This window comes from Hetaerina americana, unplaced genomic scaffold, assembly GCF_022747635.1.
Source record: "Hetaerina americana unplaced genomic scaffold, ioHetAmer1.1.p SCAF_7, whole genome shotgun sequence".
Classification (NCBI taxonomy): domain Eukaryota; kingdom Metazoa; phylum Arthropoda; class Insecta; order Odonata; family Calopterygidae; genus Hetaerina; species Hetaerina americana.
The window spans coordinates 31,246,959-31,257,960 of record NW_027287316.1 but is presented as its reverse complement, the minus strand read 5'-3'; the positions used below and the strand labels follow the sequence as shown (position 1 = coordinate 31,257,960).

At 35.5% G+C, this 11,002-nt stretch overlaps 1 protein-coding gene and 1 long non-coding RNA gene across 2 annotated transcripts; both read left to right on the top strand.

The window, feature by feature from the left end:
• Positions 1-1,202: 1,202 nt before the first annotated feature.
• Positions 1,203-3,318, top strand: LOC139696617 (OTU domain-containing protein 4-like). Its single transcript, XM_071595425.1, has 4 exons — positions 1,203-1,301; positions 2,279-2,362; positions 2,450-2,547; positions 3,156-3,318. Exons 1-4 carry the CDS (start codon positions 1,203-1,205, stop codon positions 3,316-3,318), a joined length of 444 nt encoding a protein of 147 aa, XP_071451526.1.
• Positions 3,319-4,581: 1,263 nt separating this feature from the next.
• LOC139696236 (uncharacterized) lies at positions 4,582-10,997 on the top strand. Its single transcript, XR_011702603.1, has 3 exons — positions 4,582-4,647; positions 4,768-4,988; positions 10,926-10,997. It is a non-coding gene; the product is annotated as an uncharacterized lncRNA (long non-coding RNA).
• The last annotated feature ends 5 nt before the right edge of the window (positions 10,998-11,002 follow it).

Below are 11,002 nucleotides of genomic sequence, written 5' to 3'. Positions count from 1 at the left end.
AGTCAATTAGAAGTTTTCTTAAAATTTTGAAACTGGACTTAGTTAATATCATTGGAAAGTTTTTTCAAGTATACGATATGTTGCAACGATTATTTCTACGCATGAACTTACCGACTGTTCCGCGTTGGAACTAAAGAGGCTTATTCAACATCTGACACTTCCTTGGATAAAGTATTTTGGTCCAACTGGGCCGCTGATTAGTACTAGAAACGAAAAAATTGTCAGAATCCGGAATTGCCTTCCTACTAAATGGGCACATTACAAATAATTACGGCAAGTAATTAAATTTGCGATACAAAATCACCGTAGGCTAGCAGGAAACATGTTTATAACACCATGAGTAAACTTGTAAGGCGACAGAACAACCAAAATTGACAACGCTATGTATTTTTGATCGAACCCGTGCTGGCAAATTAAATAGGAGGGGGCCAATTTCATCTGCAATAAATACCTTGGTGGTTGAATGATGGAAGAGTTAATCGGTAGAATTTGCAAGCAGCTTAGGAAAAATCAGCTCAAACGAATTTCACCAATGAGCGGTGGCTTTGCATTCGATTCGTCTTAGGGATACCCTGTCCAATTCTGTCCGTCGACCTTTGGAAGTGTTACCTATTACATCGCTATTCGGGGAAGCAATGGACGAGTCCACCTAAAAATTTCATGCGGGGCCAATTCACACATTAAGGCCATATTTAACTGAGTTTCCATAGTTCTTCTGCCATCTTGTCCATGTAACCGGGAACTCCGGTAACGGATTATATTTTGGAAGAGAGTAGGATCACGAACGTTAAGGTAATGTTGCAAGATGCAGGACACTTTTCCAGAATTCGAATAATTAACAATTGGAAACGAATAACTATGTCGATGGAAGAAAATTCACAAACAAAAACAATTCGCATGGCTCCATTCACTCGTGCAGCGACGACCCAACAGGATGCGCGCGCTCGTAGGCAACGTAAGGTCACGTGACGCTGGGAAGTACTGGAAGCGGGGTGCATCTTCGAGATGGTCGTTGGTACCATGCGACGCACAGCTTCGGCCTTCTAATTGGGGCTATAAAAACAAAAACTTGAGCCGTTGGAAATTTATCTGAAATTGACAGTCATCCTTGTGCATCATATTTTGGATTTAATTTGTGGCGAATACAGTGAATGTCCATGAAACCAAGTGAAATGGCGTCGAGGAATACGTTGATTTTAAGAATGCGAGATCCTATGGACCAGTGGTTGGAATCTCAAGGATTATATAGAAAACTCATTGCCAAGGATGGCTCATGCCTTTTCAGGGCAGTATCGGAACAGGCGAGTGTACCCTTCTTTCACATCTTCTCACAATAGTCGTTAGCATTTTATTACAGTGGTTTCAAATGTTTTCGATCATATTGCTAAATGGGGCTCTTTTTCTAACATTTATAATACATTTTCAAATGCCTTGTGATGCGATCGCATCACCATTCCCCTCATTTTTTCGCAAAAGTTTGACCATTCATTTTCTACAATTATTCATAGAATTGTATGAGGGTTTGAAATGCGTGTACTGCAGCTTTTACTGTGTGCATAACTCGCTACCTTTGGTATGAATGCTTGATATTCAATACTAAATGCCGAATGTAGGATGCTCTTCTACGTCCTGATATAACTTGGCGATTTAATGGCTACACTTTTTCTAGAATTAATAGCGATTGTCATAATTTACCTTCTCAATTTTAAATGAAACTGTTTCTGGCGTCACTTGGTGGAAATTCTTTATATTGAAATTAAATTTGGTTTTTATGTGGAAAGGCGAAGCATTTTAAATTTAATTTCAATACTTCCCAATTTTATTGCCGTGAAATTAGTTGATCAGATATTTTAGTACTCATATTTACTGTTTCCTCATGCCTAAATACTTTGACATTTGGAAGGCTGTATTGGCATTTTACTTCGGCTCTTTCACCAGAATGATGAGGTTCGTAAATAAAGACAATATGTTGTGTTGGTATACTGCAAGACCAGCTATAATAGTTTCATAACGTGTGTATCTCTTAACCACGGTATTGAATGCGTATATTTATGTTTTTCTATTGATGACATCTATAGTGACAAGTGCTGCTCTGCGATGAAAAAAGTTTGATTTGATTGTACACATGGGCAATATTAAATATTATTTTGTGGGCCCGGCATTCATTAATTCTTGCAGTCACCTGCGGCTGTAAAATCTATGAAAGTCAATGAACATTATACCTCTTTTTCCGTGTTCTCAAAGCATATTGCTCTTCTATTTTGTTATCCGCTTGCAGGTGTTCCATACTCAAGTTTTGCACACTAAGGTTAGGATGGCGTGTGTCAATTTCATGAAGAAGCACGTGGATCTGTTTCGTGAGGTAAGATTAATATTTCATTTTATATACATAAGTGCCCTTCACCCGAAATTCAGGCGCATTATTCATATGTTAATGTGTTCTTACTAGTGCGGCGAAGAATCTTTGAACGAACGTATTTTATCGATGCAGAATCCCTGGGAATGGGGCGGAAAACTTGAAATGAAAGTCATGTCATTTATGTACAGGTAAGTTGACGTTTGTATTATGTTTAAGAATTTATGGAAATGGTTTTTAATTTTTTCCTTTTGCCAAAGTTCACCATCTATATCGCAGTGATGATATAAAATTTGGTAAATTTCAACCCATCCATATTTCATTCTTGATTTAATTAATATTAAGAACCCGGTACACTTTTAGCATTTTGCATAAAATAATGATTTCATTTTTGCACTTCACTTCATGTCTAGCGATTATAAGGCTGCAATAAGTTGTTCATTGGTGGTAAAAGGTTACCTCAGTTCAAATGTTACTGTCGCGTAGGCTGTGTAAAACGATAATATAATAATTCATTATATTTATACGGCATTGACTAAAAACATTGTTTAATTTATATCTCTGCTATTCATAGTGATGATCAATGACTATACTGCATTATTATTTTAATGACATTAGTTTTTGAAACTTTAAAAATGGATATCATATTCTGAGAGTGCTAAGAAATTAATGTGTGAAGTATATTATCTCAATTTAAAAATCATTAATTTTAATGTCCTTCCATGTGTCCTGTGTAATACTCTAATGCCTTAAAGTCCAGTAGCCTTGGCATAGTGGTTAATAATGTTTCCTCTTTAAGGCGCGACTTTCTTGTTTATCAAGAGTTGAGCATGCCTCCTGTAAAAGCAACATGTAATGGATTCAAGGAGAAGATAGTCCTCTGTCAACTCGGGAATAACCAGTATGACTCTGTTTATCCGAAAGAATATGTTGACAGTGCTGGTTTTTGCCAGTGTGAGTAAATCACTTCATTTAATATAAATTTCAAAATTGAATTGTTTAAATGAGGGAGTAAATTAAAGTGTAAATTAGACACTTTGGGTGCTTACTTCTATTATTATTTCCTTGAGAATGAACATTTAATGGCAAAATTTTGTTTAACTTCAAAGTATTAATATTTTCTCTGTTTTAGTGCCAGGATGTGGGCCACAATTTAACATTGTAACATTTCCACCAGCTTCTTAAGTATTGTTAAATAAGTTCTCTTTTAAGATGGTGGTTGTATTTTAGTAATTTTGTAATTTGTTCAGTGTTGTGAATTTTTTGTGCCCATGCTACTAGTTTATATTACTTGAAATATAAATATTTCAGTGGTGTTGGGAAGTTAGGCCGTTGTCAATGTTTACACATTACTACCCAATAATCTAAGTGTGTTTAATTTTTTGTGTCACCTTGGGTTCTTGTTTTTTTTATTGGATAGCAATTAGACCAATTGTACGTAAAGTGTATATTTAACCTGGAGGCCATTGGATGTGTAGATTACATTTAATGGAAATCAAAATTTCCTCCAATATCCAAGCATGAATTCACGTAATTATATTAATTTATTCATTGTGTTTGAATCAGAATTTTTTCAAATTTATCATCCAAATTCCACAGTCAGTTGATAATGATAAATATTTTTTAGTAAATTATCATTGTTAAAAAAATATTGTTGAATTAGCAATAAATGCATTTCAACTATGGTTTAGTGCTTGATGTATAATGTTCATATATTTAAATATCCGTGGGTAATTGTTGATAGATATCCTACCATGGTTGTAAATTCATTACATGTGTGTATGGACATTGATTGAGTGTAGTGTATATTGTGAATATCCGTTGAATGTTTTGTTCTCTGTCGATACCTGCTTCATAAGTAAAGACCTTACTAAAAAAAATCATATGTCTTACAAATTTTAAGAGCCATTCCACCACTGCAGTGGCAGAGGGTTTGAAGATGTTAAACCCTCCCCTTCAGTCTTATATTAAATCAATTTATTAAATGCACTCTAACAAAAGCATAGCATTCTTCCTTTCATCTCAAAGAAATTTTTCTAAGACTATGCACTAATTATTAAATTAATTAATTAAATTAAACTTAATTAAATTAAAATTAATTAAACTTGCTAATATTATTTTTCTAATGCAATATCATAATTTTTTGCAGCTATCGTGTATCATATACTATATGACAGAGTATTCAACATGGAGGGCACTGATTACGCTGTAGATAAAATGCTCCACGATAAGTCAGTAAGACTTAGGAGGGATTCCTACATTACACAATGTAGCACTTGTACGACTGTTAGGTACAGTATAATTGTAATTTTAACTTTTTCTGGATCATGTCACCAAAATTGATTGCAAGTCATGCATGGTTATAGAGGTCAAAAAATTTTCTTCATACAGACTTTGAAAAAACTTTTCAGGAAACAGAATCTTAACAAAATGAATGGAGCTGTGGATAAATTTTATGATGGAAGAATTGACGAAGCTCATTTTGAAAGTAAATTGTCCAAAGAGTGGTATAATAGTGCCAAAGAGATACTACTTCAGGGAATCATTCCATTTCCTTATAAAGTGGCTAAGGCTCTTGACCCTGAAATTTATCGAAACATTGAATTTGATGTTTGGAATGAGCAAAGGAAGGGTGAGTATCTGGCAGTGTTGTATCATCTGATTTTGTTTTTTACCCCGTTTAGGTATCCTTATTTTTTTTTAAGCTGTGTAGTAATGGAATCGGAATGTAATTATTGGAGGAACTTGGCATTTACCTTTGAGTGAATAAGTTTAATTAAAAGGGCTTAGGCTAAATTTGATTGTTGGAACACAATATAATTTGAATATGACATTGTATTGGCTATGCCAATTGTAATGGAAATAAGAAACATAATATTTAGTGCCACTATTATATTCACACTAGCTGATATACCCTTTGAGATTCTGCAGTAAAGAGAGTTGATGTTAATTAACATTTGGAAATTTATAATGCTTATTCAAACATTGAAATGATAAGTTACTTTGTAATTCCACACAAACTTTATTTAAAACAATGTTTCACATTGTCATCAGGCCAGTTCCTATAGAAGACAACTTTGTATATATACCTTCAGAGAGGGGGAGTTAGCGGGATTAGTCAAGAGTGTGAGGGGAAGAGAGAGTGGATGGGTAAAAAGAAGGCTAATGGTTAAAATGGAGATGGAAGGGAAAGGATAGGGAAGTACAGCCTTTGCTGCCAATCATTGGCTGATTGGGGGTTTGTTTGGGATGTGGATACCCCCTGTGGAGGGCACTGGATGTGAGAATGTGGTAGACCCAGGAGGGGGGATACAAAATTTTGTTTGCAAGTTTATTCTTGCACTGGACACTTTTTATAATTTCTGATTGCTCCAATGCATTGAGTTGATGCCTTTATTTTCTAAATGGAGAATTTCAGTCTCAAATTCACTTCTGTGGTCACATTCGATAATGTGCTTTGCAAAAAGGAATGTTATGTTCTTATTCTTTACACGTTTTGTGTTCCTATATTCTTCCTTTAAATTTTTATCCTGTTTGCCCTATTTATTTAGTGGAGCAATCTGAGCACTTAAATTCATACACACTACTCCTCCCGTCTTTGAGAACTTTGTCTTTAGTGTGTGAGATCAGGTTCTTAAGGTATGGATAATTGTAAAAGGCAAATTTAATTTTATTTTGGTAGCCTCTTGATTACTTTTTCAGAAAGATTCCCTAGGTATAGAATTTGTCGCCATTCATCTGCAGGATCGTTTATATATTTAGGGTTTTAAATGTTGCTTAGGCTGTTTTAGGAAGTATCTACCAGTAAAGTTTATTTATTTGTTCGGGTGGATAGCCATTGTTAACTGCTATTATTTTAATCATGTCAAGTTCCTTATTTTTATTTGAATATTACATAGCAATAGAGGCTAATTGGTGGATCATTGCATGAAATGCTGGAAGCTTTTGGGCGAAGCAATGCTTTGAAGTATAATTTATTATTTGGTCCACATACATTTTGTTCCGAAAAATGGAGTAGTGCAACCCATCTTTGTCTTTAGAAAAGGATAGGTTGAGGAAAGTCAGGGAACCTTTTCTTATTCAAACATGAATTGTACATTAGAGTTGAGAGAATTTAAATGTGTGAGAAACTTTTCTAGTTTTCTTGTGGAGCCAGTCCGCACACTGGAGACATCGTCCACATATCGTAACCAACAAAATACATAATTGATGAAAGTGTGAGTTGAGAAGAACAAAACTTTTTCAAAATGGTCCTAATAAATATCAGCCTGGAGTGGGGAAAAGGAGCAAGCTTATGGCTAATCCATTGAGTTGTTGGAAATGTGCCATAAAAATGATATTGGGAAACACCTGTCTTTAGTAATAAACCGAGATAATTAATAACTGGCTCTGCAATGGATTTCTGGAGGAGGATGTCATCAGCGAGGTTCACAGCTTCCATGGGTGGCAAATTGGTGAAAAGCACATCGAAAGATACAAGCATGCCTTTTTTCAGGATGACCTTTTTTTTATTAGTTTGTCAACTAGGTCCAAGGAATTCACTCTACCATATTCCATGGAGAATTTGGAAACCTCCCTGAAGAGTTCATTAAGTCTCTTTGCTGGCATGTGGATCTCCCATGTAGATCTACCACTCTTTCATGTTCAGTGCTCCTTGTAGGAGGTATCCCCTGCCGAAACAAATCACCACTAACAGCCAATGATTGACACCGAAGGCTGTACCTCCCTTTCCTTTCCATCTACAATTTAAACTTTTTTTTACCCCTCCAAACTTCCCAACCCCTGATCTGAAAGTTGTCTTGTGTAGGAACTACCTGATTATGATGTCCAACATCAAAACCTAGGTAGTTTTCTAAATTAAGTGTAATTAAGGTTGTGTGGAATTACAGCTACTTATTTTATTTCAATTTGCGGTGTAAATTCCATAAAGTTATGCCAGAAACAATGAATGCTTATTCAACTATAAGAGATTTTATGGTCCAAATTCATATCATTTTTGTGGGAAGAATTTGGCCTGTATTTCTGAGCAGATTAGATAATCATTGTGTTAATTATAGTATGAAAATCAAAATAAATATAATTTATGAGGTTTTTGAGAAAGAAGACAGGAGATTAAAATATTAAAATATGAGGGCTAAAATGGAGCAGATAGCGAAGTTCTTATTCTGCCTGTGTTATCGATCTAGATGGTCCAAGTAGTATGGGCATAAGAAGAATTGCATTAGCTGAAGAAGTTTTCACAAGGATAATTGAATTTATGGCAGGGATGGTGAGTAATGTTTTTGAGAAAATATTTTTTTTTAATTTTGATGTGGAATGTGTTTTTATGGCGTGGAAACGTGATCCTTGAAGCCAGATGTGGAGAGTAATGGAAAAGGTGAAATAAATGGAAAGAAAAGCAAATGAAGTACTAGGCATGGTGGAGGGAAAGGGGGGATTGTTCGGAGAAATGCCGAGGAGGCAGGAAAGATAGATGCAAAGCATTTTGATTGGCAATGGAATGTTCCGGACTGTGATGGAGGAGGAACATTAGGCTGGTGAGGAAGAGTTTGAAAAAAGATGAGACAAATTGGATGAAATTAAGGGAGGAAGTATGCGGAATTGAAGAAGGGGTTATGATAGTATCGGATATCATGTTGTTTCATTAGGTGAGGCAAAGGAATTTATCTTTATTCAGTCTTTGTCCATTCAAAACCTTCCTCAAATGATAGAATTCCAATAAAGAAATTCCAATGAAATTTTTTCCTTGAATACAGATAATGTCAATGTGGTGGAACTTTCTTCAAGTTTACATAGTTCATTATGCAAAGATACATATTCAGGAAAATCGAAATTCACTTCCTTCCTGTTGTATGTTGGCATGATGGTTATACCATATAGTTTTACCATTGATGCAATCTAATTTTTATAATCTTTCTTAAACATATCAAAGTTCCCTTTGCTAATTTCTCTTTTCTGCGACAGCTGTCATCATTTTCACATTTTGTCCCTTGAAAACTAAATTATTTTTTCATGGGATGTTTTGTATTTTCACATCAGTTTAGTTTATCCCCATCTATGCATTTATGTTGTTCCATTTTAATGAAGTATTCAATAGCTTTCTCGACCTTTACGTATTGCTGTTAGTCCTCACCCGTCTTTGCACTCTATTTTCCATCTTATTTCACATCTCTTCTTCAATATGTAGATTCATATCCATCAGTCAGAACCCTTTTCCCATTACTTTATTGTTTCCATTATTTTACTTTGTTCATTGAATTGCATTTCGTAAATTTCAGCATGGCCTTGTATTTCATTATCTTTAACTTCACTCTCTTTTTCTCTTCTCCTGTGACGACCTACCAATCCTGTATTAGGTGTTACTTGCGTCTTTCTACAGGAGTAGATATTTGCATAATATATTGACATGAGGACATCCATTGTTACAGTAAACCTGATGCTTCTAATAAGGAAGCAAATGGTATTCAGTTTTTTGCCCAGGTGACATATATGCTCCCACCAGGACAACCGCCCGTCTAGAACTATTCCTAGGAATTTTGCATGAGGCGCTTGGGGAATTAGTTTTCCACTTGATTCAATTGCAAAAGTGGCCATGTTTTTGTTTTTATTTGTAAAGTAAAGTAGTTGGGACTTTTCCACATTTAAATTCAGCTGATTCCTGCTACACCATGAGTTCAGATGTTGAACGGTTTGTTTAGCATTGTTTGTTAAACTTTGGACTGTAGAGGCAGTGAGTATGATACTGGTATCGTATGCAAATAAGAGTGGATCATCCCTTTCGTTGGTTCTTATATTCTCAGGTAGGTCATTAATGTAGAGGAGAAACAGGATAGGACCCAGAACTGAACCCTGTGGGACACCTTGGCATACAACTTTACCAGGAGAGATGAATTTTTTTCCATCATTGAGCAAAACCACGTGCTGCTGACGGCCCTGAAGATATGAGACTAACCAGTCATGTGCATTGCCCCTAATGCCATATTTATGCATTTTTTGCAATAGTAAATTGTGATTTACTGAGCCAAATGCGTCAGAAAAATCGAAGAACATTCCTACAGATTCTAACTTGCAATCAAGAGCTGTCAATATATTATCTATTGCCTGATAAGTAGCAGATTTGGTGGACCTCTTCTGCCGAAAACCATGCTGAAATTTTGACAGAATCTTCTCAGATTCAACATATGGGATGAGGCGATCGAGAAACACTTTCTCAAATATTTTGCTAAACTGATTTAGGAGAGATATTGGGTGATAAGAATTCATTTCGTGGGGGCTACCTTTCTTTTTATAGAGTGGGATAACTTTTGCAACTTTCAAAGGAGGTGGGAATATTCCTTGCAGCAGGGATTCATTTATAATATGTAATAGAGGAGTCCTGATCAGATGAAATGAGCATTTAAGAACTGGGCTGGGAATCTCATCCAACCCTGAACTAAATTTATTTCGTAGATTCTGAAATATATTTTTCAATTCTATGTCTGTGCAGGGGTAAAGAAATTAGGATTTGCAAGAGCTGGTAAAGCTTGGCTCCAATGGGTGATTAAAACAAAAATGGGAGAGTATTGCCTATCATTACTTAACAAGCTGAAAACAGAAATTGCAAAAAAAAATCGAGCGTTTGAAGAAGAAAATGCTTTTCAATTAGGACAAAGTATCTTTTCACACTTTGGCAGTAGCCATGGCCAAAAGTCATGAGTTGCACTTCATAATACTCCGCCACTCAACTAATTTACCAGATCTGGTCCCCAGTGAATTTTTCCTGCCTCCAAACCTTCAAGTTTTGCTTGAGGTACTACATTTTCGGAGAAGGTTATAGAAGCAGTTAAAAAACCCTATCAAAATCATAGAATATTACTATGAGTTTCACCTGTTAGCTCACAAAAGATTTCAGAAATCAGTTTATTATACCCATTGAAAATTGTCAACCATCTGCTGAAAAAATTCAGGTGAAAAGATGTATCCTTGGGCAGAAATCTCAAGAAAGTGAGCGAAAATCATCAAAAATACATAAGGGCTGAATAAAAATTATTCTACTTAAAATTTTTAGGTTTGCTTATACAGGTTTTTAGGTTTGCTTATTCCTGTAAACGCCATTAAAAAATTAAAAATATCTGGATTTGAAAATGCATGCACACAGTCTTCACCCAGTGTAGAGGTAATGATATTATTATCATAATTGACCTTGTCTTTAGGTGCCTAAAACCATTCCATCTCATCATTTGCAGCCTGAGGTGATCAAAAAATTCCTCTCTTGCTCCGTTAGCATCCTCTCATGCTGGCGTTTATTGCAATCTTTCCTTTCACAAATTCCCCTCTTGTTGTCTCACCGAGGCATCCCCCCCTTCACATTCTTCCTTACTCCAACCTCTCCTTCTCTCCCGTCATATCCTAATCTCCTCAAAGAATGAAGTTAAATTCATTCAATTGAACAATTATTTTATCCCCTGGGGCAAAGATGTTCCTTCACTATAATTATTATGAAGAGAACAAGCAAGCATTTGATATAGAAAGAGAAACTAAAGACATGTTTTCAACATGATTATCAAGCCTCTCTTTCATTTCATGGAAGAGCTGAAGTGGGGTGTGCGTGATCTCTTGACTGGAGGAGAATCAAGGGAATTAAGAGTTGGTTCCAAGTGCCTTGTC